Source organism: Oratosquilla oratoria, chromosome 6 (genome assembly GCF_046742065.1).
Source record: "Oratosquilla oratoria isolate Oo_2021 chromosome 6, ASM4674206v1, whole genome shotgun sequence".
Classification (NCBI taxonomy): Eukaryota; Metazoa; Arthropoda; class Malacostraca; order Stomatopoda; family Squillidae; genus Oratosquilla; species Oratosquilla oratoria.
In genome coordinates, this window is record NC_134782.1 from 79,709,588 (window position 1) to 79,725,008 (window position 15,421).

General features: G+C 41.1%; 1 protein-coding gene across 1 annotated transcript in view; it reads left to right on the plus strand.

The window, feature by feature from the left end:
• Positions 1-15,107, plus strand: part of LOC143026643 (progestin and adipoQ receptor family member 4) — a 409,086-nt gene extending 393,979 nt beyond the window's left edge. The window contains exon 4 of the mRNA XM_076187393.1: positions 13,580-15,107. Coding sequence (XP_076043508.1) covers positions 13,580-13,681 — 102 coding nt within the window. The 3' untranslated portion in view covers positions 13,682-15,107. The remainder of the gene's footprint in view (positions 1-13,579) is intronic.
• The last annotated feature ends 314 nt before the right edge of the window (positions 15,108-15,421 follow it).

Here is a 15,421-nt window from a genome sequence, read left to right on the forward strand (position 1 = left end):
TCAGCAACTTAGCCTCCGGTTCACTAAGTTGCTGGGGGAGGGCGGGGTCCCTGCCCGAGTGCCACAAGCAATCGCGCAGGCCCTCCGGCGCGAAGGGTGGTGGCAGGACGACGGGGAATGATGAAGGGATATGCCGTCGAGGAGGAACCGTCTTGGGTTGGTCTTGGGCCCGCTCGAGAGCAGGGATGTCTAAGGCTTTCTCCCCTTTCTCCTGCGGGAACCAGGCGTTTGGGGAGAGTGCTACCGCCGGTGAGACCCCCGACCTGTCGACAAACATATGCCCATCAGGGTTTAAACGAGGGTTCTCCAGGAGAGCACCTAATGCGTCCAGAGTGTTAGAGGTGGAAATCCTGGAGGGCGTGGAGGCCGGGGCGGAGAGGGGTCGAATCTTATATAGAACCTTAGCCCCCTCCGCGTCGTTGGCCCACTTTAGGATAACGTCATCTCTCCTCCTCCAGCCCTCCAGTAGCGAGTAGTCGGGAGACCAGGCCACTAGCTTGTGATCTTCTCCAAACGAGTACTCCCAGGACCGGGGAAGGTCACACCATGAGAAGGGGTGAACTCAAGAGTCCGTCATGGTAGGAGGATAAGGTAAAGAAGAACTGTAGTGGTCCTCCACCCCGTCCAACCCGACGGACGTCTGATTGGGGGGTTCCTCCTGAGAGGGGCCTTCTAGTCCTATACCTGTCGCCGGCACGGAGGGGCGGAGGGAAGGACCAGGAGGGAGAGTGGGAGGGGGGGCTAGAGCCGTAGGTTCAATAGGAGGTTGCTCTGGAGAGGGGTGCGTTATGATTTGCGCGGTCTGAAAGGCCGGATAATGTGATAGGGCCGATTCAAGGACGGGGCCTATCAGGGACGGAAGGAGGGCAGCCACTTGGGCAGCCAGAGTTCCCTCTCCCCTCGTTTCGTCCCCCGGTTCCCTGCCCTTGTGGGATTTACGGCGAGGAAAAGGAGAGCGAGGAAGGGAGGGTGAGTTGGGGGGAGAGGCTGTGGAGGGTGGGGACAAGCTGAGCGTCCTGGACCTCGGTGAGGCAGACCTCTTTTTCGAGCGAGATTTCCTGCCGGGTTCACGTGAGTGAACTAGGGAGGAAGACGAGTTCGTGGGGGTGCTTGACAAAGCAAGCCGTAAGGGTTTTAAGGACCCTTGATGGTCGGATGTATGGGGCTGCCGAGAGGCCTGAGGACGCTCGGGGACACCATACTCCGTAACATCAGACTCGTCCCCTTGTACTCCGAGAGGCCCAGGTTGTCCACCAACGGAAGTCTCGGAGACATAGGGAGACGGATGGCGAGGGCGAACGAGGCCCAATTCCACGCCTAACGCCGGATCCGCCCACACCAGGGGGGGGGGTCGTCAGCGGATTTCAATTTCCGAGCTCTGCGCCATGCCTCCCGAAGAAGTTCGAGGGCGGCTAGCTTGGAACGGGTTTTGGGAGGAGCAGCACGAATCTCCTCAACCCGCGCTTTGCACACAACGCAGGCTAGGGGGTTAAAGCCAGCTTGTGAGAAACAAGGGGCATGGCGGGAGCAGAGGTCGTGGTGGCCGTCTGACGAGATCCTGGCTGTGCAGCCGGATTCCACACACAAGCGTTTGGTCTGAAAATAGAATAATGATAATCATAGAAGGGGTGTCCCAAAGGTGTCTGGACACAACACCGAAGGGGAAAAAACTGCAGGAGAACAGGTAGGGCTCCCTACGAGAACACACGAGCACGAGCAGGAACCAGACTTACCGGCATGAAAAGAAGGTGGGTTGTGGAGTGACCGACTCGTCTGGTTCCGCGATGCTAAGTGACGCGACGTCCGGCTCGAGCTAGCCGGGTAAGAAGGGAGGGAATAGGGAGGGGGAGGTGGGGTCGACAATGCGCATGCCTGCACAGAGCCGGGAATTTTAAATTTCCGATGATTTTGGCGGAAAATTCAAACCACACTCAACCTTCGGGAAATGGCCATATGACCAGGAGTGTGGTATGGGATTATCGCTATAGCTTCGCTGTGCAGGTTTCTTTCAGCCGATAATGTTTAATATACTAATACTTATAGATTAATGACTTTTTAAAATATCGTTTGAATGTTGATAAACATTTTGTCTTAGGTAATTCCTTTTCAAGTTTATTCCATGTGTTAACACCTATAATAGATAAGCATTGGCCTTTTTTGGTTGTTCTGTGTTGAGTTTTAAAGAAGTCGTTTGTATGCCTAGTCGCTTAGCGAGTTTCGTAAGTTGAGTAAAATTTCAATATATTTTGATTCATTTGTTTATCGTAGATTTGGTGCATAACAATGGCAGTTTTGTACTTTATTAAGTCCATGAATTTCAGTAGATTTAGTTTTTTAAATAAATTATTTGTATGTTCTAAACGACCTACATTGCAGATTATACGCAGTGCCTTTTTTTTTTTTTTTTTTGTGAGGTAATTATGCGTTGAAGATTAGTTTGATAAGTATTACCCCAAATTTCTGAACAGTAGTTTAGGTATGGTAGTAGTAGACTACAGTAAATGGTGCGTAGGGTATTTTCATTGAGGATATTTCTCATTTTATGCATTATTCCTAAAGTTTTGGACATCTTATTTATTACGTGATTTATATGTTTCCAATTAAGTTGATCGTCTAAATACACGCCTAGGAATTTACTGACGGACGTTTTTTTCAATATTTCGTTGTTTATTTTGATCGGCTTAGTGCTTTCATTATTTTTGTAGAAAAGCAGGTAGTTAGTTTTTGATACATTTAAGGATAGTTTATGGGCTGAAAACCAGTTAGATAGCTGACATAATCCTTCATTAATTGTCTTGATCAGTTTGTCGGAATTTATATCGGATCATAGAATGGTGGTATCGTCGGCGAACAGTATAAATTTCATAAGGTTGGATACATTTGTAATGTCATTTATGTATAAAAAGAATAGTTTGGGTCCTAGAACTGCACCTTGAGGTACTCCGCATGTAACTGGTAGAATATGTGATCTTTCTTCCTCAATGGCTACATATTGTTTCCTGTTTTTAAGATAACTTTTTAACCAATCATTAACCTTACCTCTTAGGCCATAGTATTCGGCCTTTCGAATTAGGATTTCATGATTTACTGTGTCAAATGCCTTTTTTAGATCAATAAATATGCCGGCTGTTTTTTTCTTTTGTTCTATATTGGTAGTTATCTCTTCAATTAATTCAATTACTGCTGTTGGCGTTGAAAGATTTCGTTGAAATCCATATTGGTTATGGTAAATGACGTTTTTTTTTAGAAATGAGTCAAGGCGAATTGTGAATAACTTCTCAAGAATTTTGGAAAACTGTGGTAATAGTGAAATTGGTCTATAGTTATTATAACTTAATTTGTCGGCTGATTTGAATATCGGTATTACTTTTGCTATTTTCATTGCATCTGGAAATATTCCTTGTTCAAATGATTAATTGCATATTGTCAGAAAATGATTTTTGATGATAGGCATAATTTGTTTTACGAGGTTCATATTGATTCCTGTCCAATCGAGTGATTTCTTGTTCTATATTGATTTTACTGTGTTCATAAGTTCGTTTTCCGTGACGGGTTTTAAGAACATAGTGTTATTTATTCGGTGTTTCAAAAAGGTCTCATAAGTTTGATGTGTTGTCTTTATTTGTTTCACGAGGTTAGGTCCTACATGGGAGAAAAATTAATTAAATTCGTTTGCCACTTCTTTTTTAATTTTTTCCGTTTTTAATAATGTCTATGAATTCATCGGTGTTATTATTTTTGGGCCTAGTTAAGTTGTTTATTACTTCCCGTGTCTTTTTTATATTACCTTTATAATTTTCAAGCAGTGTGTCATAGTATTTTTTTCACAGTTGCGTAAAATTATTGTAAGTTTGTTTTTGTACACTTTGTATTTGTTTTCGTCTGTCAAGGACTTGCTTTTAATAGATTTCTTGTAAAGTTAGTTTTTCTTTCGACACGCGTTCTTAAGACCGTTTGTAAACCATGGTTTTGAGTTTACGTTATATGGTTTTATTTCTACTTCTCTCCCTGGGCAGCATTTGTTTACATAGATTGGCATTTTCTGACTCGTAAACCTGATCCCAATTTTCTTCTTTTAAGCATTGATTTAATTTTGCAATACTTTTTTCGTCTATTTTACGTTTTAGTGCAATTCTGGGTTTTGTTATGCATTGCATTTCTTTTGGATTGATAGTGAATACTGGTAGATGGTCACTTATGTCACTTATTAAGATATCACTATGAATCTCGGAGTTTACAATATTGGTGAAAATGTTATCTATCATTGTTTCACTTTTATTTGTTATTCGGGTTGGTTTATTTATCAAAGGATATATACCTAAAGAGAAAATCATATCTGAAGTGTCTTGTTTGTTCGTGAGTCTCATACTTAAGTAAATCCATGTTGAAGTCACCACAGAGATATAGGTTTTTATTTCTAAATGGAGTTATGATTTCTTCAAGCATATCTGTCAACTCATTGATGTTTGTGCCTGGCTTTCTGTAAGTACTTGTTATGACGGTATCTTTTTTTTTTTTTTTTCTTTCTTTACTGAAAATCTCAACAGCTACGCAATCAAATATGTTTTCATGCGAATTAGTGGATTGATTTATTAGTTTGCATGATTTTTTTTTTTTTTTTTTATGAAGATAGAGACTCCGCCGCCTTTTTGGATATGTCTATTAACACTGTAGGGAGTATAGTCTTGTAGGAAGTTTACTAGACATCTTGGGTCAATCCATGTTTCGCTTATCTCTATAACGTCAAAGCTTTTATTGAGTAACTTGAGATAACAGTCAATTTTCTGATAATTAGCGTTTACGCTCCTTGCATTAATGTGAATTAGTGTGAAACCATCAATATCACGAAATACTGTGTCAAATTGTGTATCACTATAGTAATCGCTGTCTTTTGTTAGTTTTGAGTAGAAATTTAATTCGGGGTCAATTTGGGTATTATTGTGATTAAATATCGAAAATTCCTTTTCTGATATTTTGTCTATTTCTTTATACTTCTTAATGGCGGCATATACATCTGGGTTTTTTGGTGCGAGATTTGGCGCGGAAAACAAAAAATTAATTTCTGTGTTTGAGATGGTATGATAGGGAAATGTTTTTGAGCAGTCTGTGCAGAACCAGTTTCTGAAAATATTGGGGTTATTTTTGGCAGTATTTACGGGTATATTTGCACACATGAAATGATGTAAATGTTTGCATAATGTACATTTGAGGTGATTGGTAGGGACAAGGGTATGGCATGAAGAACAGTTTTTTGTTATGTTTGTTTTAGTTTGTTTTAGTTTGTTTGCAAGGGGGGACGGAGAGGGGGGGTCGCCGATTAAATGAAGCGGCCTTGCTGTGGATGTGCTGTGTCCTGCGACACTGCTTCTGACCCAGGGCGGTGGGCAGGGTGCAGGGATGACCCGTCATCCAGGAGGTGCTCAGATGAGAGGAAGGGTGGGAGGGGTGTGGAGTGTATTTAGGGATGAAATGGGTGGGAGTGTTTTTATGCCTTTCCCTTTTTGGCTACCTCCCTTGGAAGGGGGAAAAAGCCTTGGTATATGTATGTATGTTTTAGTTTTTGTGTTAGTCGTAGTGTTCATGGTTATGTTTGTGTTAGAAGATTAAGGAATGTGAACTAATTGCTCAAGATTACTTACTTGATGTACTTTTTCATCCTTGCACTTGATATACACCTTGCAGTCTCTTGTCCATGTCGAGATGATCTTCCCTTGTTTCCTCATGTTGCGTGCTGTTTTGGCAATCTCTCCGGTTCGTTTCGTCAGGTGTTCATTCACGTAGATGCCTGTCCCCTTCAATTTCTTGGCGTTTTTCAGCACGTTCACCTTCGACTTTCTTGATACGAGTCTCACGATTACATTTTGGGTACTGTCCTGTTTTCTTTTTTCCAGTGTATGGCAAGCTGATATCTCTGTGTCTCTGATCTGTATTCCCTTGTTACTTAGAGAATGGATCACATGAGTTTCTACAATGTTCTGTCCACTGTTATCCAAGTGTGGCCGTAAGACAGGGACAGGGTTATATGGGTGAATGGATTAGACAGATGAGAGTGTGGGTGGAGGAAGAACAAACGAAGATGGGCTGGAACTCCTTTATTGCTTATATATTTCGACCGACTCGGTCTTCTTCAGTAAGCTGTCTACAAACAGCTCGAGTGTATAATTGTAAGTTTCGAGCTGTTTGTAGACAGCTTACTGAAGAAGACCGAGTCGGTCGAAACGTATAAGCAATAAAGGAGTTCCAGCCCATCTTCGCTTGTTCTTCCTCTACCCACACAGGGTTATATAGATACACAACCCGGATGATGTTCAGATTGCCTGACCATACGATCATGTATATTGCCGAATTCTTTGGAATATCCAAAGCGATAGAAAAGGCTCAATCTGACACACATAGTAACTTTATTATTTTCTCAGATTTCTTGAGCGCATTACAGTCAATTAAATCAGGTAACCAAATGGGGAATTCTCTCCTGGGCAAAATCATTAGCACACTTTCGACGACCAACAAGTTCATTACTCTCTCTTGGGTTCCCAGCCACATTGGGATCTCCGGGAACGAGAAAGCGGACACGCTAGCAAATCTGCGTTAAAAATTACTCTATTACAGATATACCCATATCTTACATAGGCACTTTCAATTCAATCTAAAGAAAACAATTACACGCCCACTGGCAACACCTGTGGGACTATCTCCACATCACACATAAACAAAAGGAGCACATAACAGACTGGTCAACATCATACAGAAGCAATAGACGGGAGGAAATCGCCATAGCAAGGCTGAGGATGAATTCCACCTACATCACCCACCTAGATCCTTATATCACTGGCGTATTTCCTCCTTAGTGCAACACCTGCAACATTACATTACCTATAAGACACATACTCATACACTCCACGAAATATAAAACACAGCGCCAGGCGCTTCTACATCACTGCAGACTCAACAACATTCAGTTAATCGTGACAAGTCTTTTGGCCAATGACTGTTTCCTTAATGACGAAGTAGTGTTTTATTTGCGCACAACAGGACTGTTGTGGAAATTGTAATGGTAAATTAAATAGGATCGCAGGTTTACACCAGGCTTAATGACCCCCTTATGGATCGATAGCCTTAAGAAGAAAAAAAAAAAAAATCACTAGACTCGTCTCTAGCTAGCTGCCAGCTCCGCTTCCTCTGATTGTAAGATTTATCACTTGGACGACTCGACATGCCAGGTGTTACCTGTTCTATATCTACATATCTCATTCCCCATTTATTTTGTATGTATTATGTGTTAGGATTAATATTATCAATATTATTTTGTTAAGTTTATTGTCTGATTATATTTTATACTGAAATATTAAATGCTTAACACTGTTCTCTGTCTTTCGTCATACCAATAGTCTGATTCGTTTTCATGACCCCATTCTAATTTTGTTTTGACTTTGGCACTCGGTATGCTCTTACAGTTAACAAGTATCTTTCCAGCCTGAGTCATAACAAGTGGCGACCAATGCCTAGGATCTCCCTAATTGTCGAATGTAAACTACTGAGTAAGTTGTTACCTCCCCTCCTTTTCATTAATCATCTTCTTTCAGGACAGTGCCTTAACATTTCTTTTTCAGTATTAAATACAATCATAATTCTAATACAGGTGACTAAGAGTCGGAAAATGACCAACGATATTTAATTTTGTAAGTGTCGCTTAAAGTCTTGCCATATAGAATTCGTTCAATTTAAGTGTTTATCCCACACTAATGGATTCTATCAGTGGTTGGGAATTGATAGTGTTTCTTTCCACTCCTCCAGACCCATTTTGTTCGTGTATCGTAAGTATCAACTATCGCTCAAGTATCGGAGTATTCATCCTTACCCAAATCTCATTTAATTTCGTTCAAGTGTCTTTAGTTGGGTGCCTGTCTCAACCGAATACTCCATGCAAGTATCCAAGCATCCATTCAAGTCTCTATATCAAATATCGCTCACTATCAAATAAATTTCTATATAGACGAGCACCTTTTCACGTGAACAAAATCATAGGCTAAATTGATGGGTTTAACGATAACCGGAATCAGAGGGCCTGTTTTAGTTATCGAAGGGCTATTCTTGTTTAAACCCACACGCACTAGTCTATCAACAACTAGTTACGACTAGCTCACAAGCTTCAGCAAAATGTTCAATTTGGAAGATTTTGTGGACAATCCCTCGTATGTAACCTAACCGGGACAAGTTACAAAGGATGATTGGAAGGACGTAGCAAGATACTATAACATAGACATTCAGTCCTACAGGACAAAAAGCGTAATAAAGAAAATAGTGGTGGAACAGCTGGTTCAATTAGGGATAATAGAGACCGTAGCCATAGACACACTGACTACCACCAGTTTAGCATTCCCTAAAGACCAGGATGGAGCAACGGCCAGGTCTCTTAGCCCTGAACAGTCTCCTACCAGACAATCCCCGACAACCAAACCAGCAGACAGTGTGCAACTGGAACCATTAAGACTGCAATATCAATTTCAATTAGAAAATTCAAAATTAGAATTGGAAAGAGAAAGATTAGAAAAGGAAAGATAATGGGAAAAAGAAAAGGAAAGAGAAAGGTTAACAAAGGAAATAGATCAATTAGAATATGAAAAAGAATAGGAGAGAGAAAGATTAGCATTAGAAGTAGAAATATTAGAATTGGAAAAAGACACCAGAACTAAGGAAGTCACAATACAAGAGAAAAACAAAGAAAGAGAATTAGACATTGAGGAGAAAGAAGTATGACATAATGCAAGTAATTTATCTTCTGTGATCCCTGCATTTTTACCAGAGGATGTAGACGGCTACTTCAAAACCTTTGAAGCTATGGCTCTCAAATAGGTGTGGCCCAAAGATGACTGGCTTTCAATACTAACCCCAAAATTAACAGGAAAAGCTCTTCAAGTGTACAATAGTTTAGACAGGCCCAACGATTTCGATTTCGTTAAGAAACAGGCATGACTTCACGCATGACTTACACTTGGAGAAACCATGCTGTGAGTAACGAATTAGATTATGTCTCGATGTGTTCTCTGAGTCTATTTACTCGCACTATTATTGATTCAAGCATTTTACCTATAAACGATGTCAAACTGATTGGCCTGTAGTTGCATATAGACGATTTATATCCATTCTTAAAAACAAGAACAACGTTTGCCTGCCCCAAGCAGTAGGCACAAGACCAGTGTCAACCGATTTATTAAATATTTCAGTTAACTGGTCGCAGATTTCAAATTTACACTCTTAAAGCACTCTCGGAAAACTTCGTTTGGACCCGGGTCTATCTGCTTGACTACTTCTACTTTACTAATGCTGATATCAGATAGTCTATATTCTTCATACCCACTGAAAATCGGATCGCAGTCAAGTACCATATCTAATCTCTCATTAGTAAACACCGAGAGAAAATATTTGTTAAACTCTTCACTCATTTTTTTCTCCGATTCTATCATGACATTTTCATAGTTTTTAATTGGGCCTAGTTTTTCTTTTTTCTATAGAGATGAAAGAAACCCTTAGGGTTGGATCTTGCTTGACTGACAACCTTAATTTCATTGTTACGTTTCGCTGTATGTGTATTCTTTTTAACCAGCTTTGCCATTTCGTTATATCTTGATCTAAGGTGTGTTTCCCCGTTTTTTTTATTTTTACGTAAAGTCATTTTTTCATTCCGATCTCATATTTTAGTCTGTCCGTTATCCATTTGGGAGTATTACTATTCTTCCGCATTGACTTCAGGGGGATAGATGTATTTCGTGCATTAATAATTAAATCAGATTGCTATACATTTCATCCAAATCGCTAACCTTACTGTTTATCCCTTGCACCAAGTGACCTGACCCAAGGTATGCATATTACCCTTCGTGACCCGACCCTGGTCATGTCTCGACTCTTGACCCCGCAGGTAATGGCCGAATCATCCGTATGGCATTTCATATTTAATTTCAAATAGGTTTTTATCTTATCAAAATTGCTCTCCTGAAGTCTGGTACTTGGACGTTATTCATACTTTTTAATTTTTCCCAAATAATATTAGATCTTATTTCCTGATGATCGCTAGAGCCTAGACTATCTCCCACTTTTACATTACTTATTAGGTGCTCATTATTTGTTAAAAGTAACTCCAGAGTTAGGAAATCATCGTGTACCACATCTAAGAATTTTTTCGCTTCCTGATCTCCTACTAAAATTTCCCAGTCAGTGTTTCTATAACTAAGATCTCCCATGATCACAACGTTTTTGTACTGAGACGCTCTGCGAATTTCATGAATCAGGGGATCAGTCTGCTCAATGCTGAGGTTAGGAGGTCTATACAGGACGCCAATAATAACTTTCTTTTTCTTGCCTATAATCTCCACCCAAATAGATTCCTCTTCCTTATTCGAATTGTTGATAATACAGTTTATTGTATTCTTAACGAAGAGTGCTACTCCTCCCCAACTCCTGCCAACCCTGTCCTTGTGAAAAAATTTATATCCTTCTATTTCGGTTTCCGGAAGAAAATGTTTATCAGCCATGTTGATCCAGGATTCAGTAATAGCTATAATGTCAAAATTCTCTACGCATGCTTTACCTCTCAGGAAATAAATTTTGTTTATTACGCTTCTGCTATTTGTATAGTAAACTTTAATTTTATCCTCCCTCCACCTGCTTTGGTGATTCTTTTCACAGTCCCTGTCTGAGCTGTTTCTATTGCCTAAACTATATTCCGATACTTTCACCCCTACTCCCACGTAATCTACCCCCCAAAAAAAAAAAAAAACTGTAGGATACCTACTTCTCACTCAAGGGATTCAGCAAGGAGCCGAAATCCTCTGGGCAACAAGTGCATCCCCAATCCTTGTATATAGATGATTCTTACCGTAAAAGCGATCTCAATTGTCGACAAATACCCATCCATTGGCCTTACAATGTTTTGCCAGCCTGCAATTCATTGCAGTAGCCCTGGAATGCCACATGCCTCCAACTCTACGCCTTGGAAGGATTCCACATACAACAGGAACACCTCCCTTATTCCTAATCTTGTTTAGCGTATCCCGGAACCGCGCAAACAATTCCTCACTCCCTAACTTACCTATATCATTACCTCCGGCACTAAAGCAAACGACGGGGTCCCTACCTTCCCCTACTAAACCCTCTTCAATCCTATCTCTAACATCACTTATCCCCACGCCGGGGAAACACACCTGCGTCCTATATTTCCTACTTTTATCACAGAAAGCCCTGTCTAAGTACCTCTCTTGACTGTCTCCTACAACTAAAATCTTACCTTTGGGCAGGGATTCAGCGTCTACCCTTCCCTTCTTCTCTTGAATTTCCTTTGTTTCTTCTTCCTGTAGACCCTCGAGAGCTGGAAACGAGTTCCTGCAATCGAGCGGGTCCGGTGAGGACTTTTTCCCATCTTTCCGCGTCTTATTTTTCACCGTTATCCATACAGGCTCCAAACTTGATTTGTCTTCCGTATTTTGAGCCTTCGAGCGGAGAACTCGATTCTCCTCTTTAAGGCACTTTACAGCACCTTCCAAGGCTTCAATTCTACTAAGTAGAGATCGTACCTCATCAGCGCTGAACACTTTAACACAACCATTCGCCATATCACTATATGAAGCAGCTACCCAGTTGACCTGACCTTAGTGACAACTACTGCCCACCTCTCCTCCGTCCTTTGGTAAGGAGGATTTAATCAATAAAACCCTAACCAAGGATGAACTCATCCAGGCTCAACAAAAGGATGATACACCCTCCTACTTACTATACATAGCCACAACCAAAGCAGACATAGACACCACCCCTTGCTTCTATTTTCAAGATGGTATCTTGATGAGAGTATACAGACCCCCTGCCTATAATAAGCTACAGATATGGGCAGAAAAACACGAAATTAAGCTTCCTCGCTCAGTCAGTAGTGTATTGAAATTAGCTCATGATGGTTTCGCAGGACATTTAGGAATGAGGAAAACATACCTCAAGGTACTTGATCATTTTTTCTGGCCGGAAATGCGGAAAGACATCTCTAACTTTATCAGGAACTGTCATGCCTGCCAGGCGGCGGGTAAGCCAAATAAAAAAAAAAATCCTAAAGCCCCACTTAAACCCATTCCCATCAGTGAGGAACCCTTTGATAAAATATTAATATATTGCTTGGGACCATTACCTGTATCAAAGAAGGGTAATAAATACATGTTAACTGTTGTCGATGTGGCTACCCGTTACCCGGAGGCATTTCCTCTTAATCAATCCCTCGACAAATTCAATCTGGTCAAGGAACCAGTTTTACCAGTTCTCTTTTCAACCAGGTCCTTACGGAGTTAGGGATAGAGCATGTTACATCTTCCGCTTACCACCCGCAATCTCAGTGTTGTGTGGAAAGGTACCATCAATCGCTGAAAGCCATGCTGCGCAAATATTGCCTAGATACAGGATCCACTTGGGACTTTAATCTCGATTGGATTCTCTTCTCTATCAGAGATGCTAACCATGAGGCCATGGGGTTCTCACCCTTTGAATTATTATACGGGCGATCCTTAAGGGGACCCTTGACCTTATTCAAAGAACAATGGTTTAAATTTAATCAGAAGTAAACGAATGCTCATACATATGTCCAGAATTTGAGAAGTAAATTACAGGAGGTGAGAACCTTGTCCAAGGCCCATTTTTCCTAGTTCCAGAAAAGAAGTAAGTTGGAGTATGATAGAACATCCAAAGTAAAAACTTTCAAGGTAAAAGATATGGTGTTAGCCTTTCTCCCTATATCAACTAACCCTTTTCATAAGAAATTCTTTGGTCCATATAAGATTCTAGAAACAAGGACCTTTAAATTGTATAATTGAAACTCCTGACAAAAAAAAAAAAAAAAAAAAAAAAAAGCAGCTGGTACACATAAATGTTATAAAACGTTACCTTTTCAGACCACCAGAGGAGGGTACCAGGACCATGCCCATATCTATTGTGAATCCTGTAACATTGCCGGAAAAGGACGAAGGCACCCCCACTATAGATTTTCCCCTGCCCAACAGTGCCTTGTCCAGTATAGAAACATTGCACCATCTGGATGAGTATCTCTCTGGGCTTCACCCAAGTAAAAAAACTCAATTAATCAGTGTCATAAAACTGTTTCCAGAAATTACCCTAGACCACCCAGGCTTATGCAATATTTTCCAACATGACATTCAGTTAAAAGACCCAAATCAAGTTCCCTAAACTCCGAAAAGACTGAAATCCTTAGATAAGAAGTCCAGTATCTTCTAGATCATGGTTTGGTAGAACATAGCCTTTCCCCTTGGGCCTCACCCTGCCTTTTGATACCAAAGGAAGACAATTAATTTCGTATGTATACCGACTATCGTAATATAAATAATGTCACCGTCCGGGATGCTTACCCCTTGAACAGTTACTAGACATGATAGGTGATACCCCTTTCATATCTACAATAGATATATCAAAAGGCTACTATCAAGTAGCCTTAACCCAAGAAGCAAAAGCCATCTCTTCCTTCGTAACCCCTTTTGGTCTGTACCAATACTGAGTGATGGCCTTTGAACTCACTAATGCCCCTGCTACTTTCCAGAGGTTAATTGATGTTGCCATCCAAGGTCTACCTGGAGTAGGAGCGTATCTCGACGATATGGTGGTGGTAGCTGACAATGGGAAGACCACTTGGCCCGACTAGATGGTCTATTCCATCGTCTGAAGGAGGCGGGCTTGGTGATCAACTTGCAGAAGTCCGTTTTTCCTCGAGAGACAGTGGCTTATCTAGGCCACACCGTCGGTAGTGCTTCGATGTGGCCCAAGAAAGCCAACGTAGAAGCAATCCTAGCCTTCCCTACACCAAGGACAAGGAAGGAGGTGATGAGTTTCCTTGGGATGTCCGGATATTATCGCCGCTTCTGCAAAAACTTCTCCACCGTTGCGGCTCCCCTTACCGACCTAACCAGCTCCGCCAAACCCTTCCAGTGGTTCCCATCCTGCCAGACATCTTTCGAGAACATAAAATAATTCTTGACTTCCGAACAGGTGCTCAAGATTCCTAATTACGACTTACCATTCCACCTGCAAATAGATGCCAGTGGAGTTGGAGTGGGGGCAGTGTTGCTACAATCTGATCCTACCTCCACCATTCTCCATCCTGTGCCCTTCTTCTCAGCAAAGCTCAACAAACATCAAGAGAGCTACTCCACCATAGAGAAGGAAGCCTTATGCCTCGTCCTGGCAGTCAAGAAGTTCCGGTGTTACCTCCAATTATAATTATCAGCGGCGCCCATCAAGATATTCACCGACCATAACCCTCTCGCTTTCATTCAGAAAGCCAAGTTGGAGAATCGAAGATTCTTCGTTGGGCTCTAACCTTACAAGAGTACCATATAGATATTCACCATTCACCATATAAAAGAGCCTGACAACATCATATTAGAGACTCTCTCCCGTGCTCCAGTCAGCTAACCTCCTTCGTGTTCCCCTTCGGAGGTCTTTGGTGGGGGAACTGTCACGATATCCCATCCGGGTGTTAAGATACCCATTCACCCGAATGACACCCTTCCAACTACCACTATCCTCCCATTTCGCCATCTGTTCGAAGGAACAAGCAGTCAGCTTTCTCCTCCTCCCCCACTTGGGTCGCTCCGCAGCAAAGCGATAGTGTGGCAGTTCGGCCTAAACAACCGTCCTCAGTCAATCACTGCCTGGACCTACTATATAAGCCAGGCATTTCCAAAACTCAGTAGACTCGCCTCTAACTAGCTGCCAGCTCCGCTTCCTCTGATTGTAAGATTTATCGCTTGGACGATTCGACGTGCCAGGTTTCAGTCTTACCCGCTCTATATCTACATATATTATTCCCCACTTATTTTGTATGTATTATGTGTTAGGATTAATATTATTAATATTATTTTGTTAAGTTTATTGTCTGATTATATTTTATACTGAAATATCAAATGGTTAATACTGTCCTCTGTCTTTCGTCATACCAATAGTCTGATGCGTTTTCATGACCCCATTCCAACTTTGTTGTGGCTTTGGCACTCGGTATGCCCTTACAAGTATCTTTCCAGCCTGAGTCATAACAATATATATATATATATACATGTATATGAATATATTTATTCCTTCACCCATTGTACTGTACATTTTCCGTTATGAAAATTATACTTACACTATAAATACATACTCTTTTTGTACTTTGGTATATATTTTATCGTCTAACCCCTTTACAATAGTAATTCGTTCTATAGACGATTTCATTCAGCAGAGGAAATATTACCATAGTGAATATGTTAAGACTCACTTGTAAATTTGGTAAGTCCATTATAATATACCATTAAAAAAAATAGAAACCATACCTTTCCATTTATGTTGCTATGCGGTTCCATACAGTAGCTATGGAACCTCCTCAGCAAAGTACGAATTAAGCCCA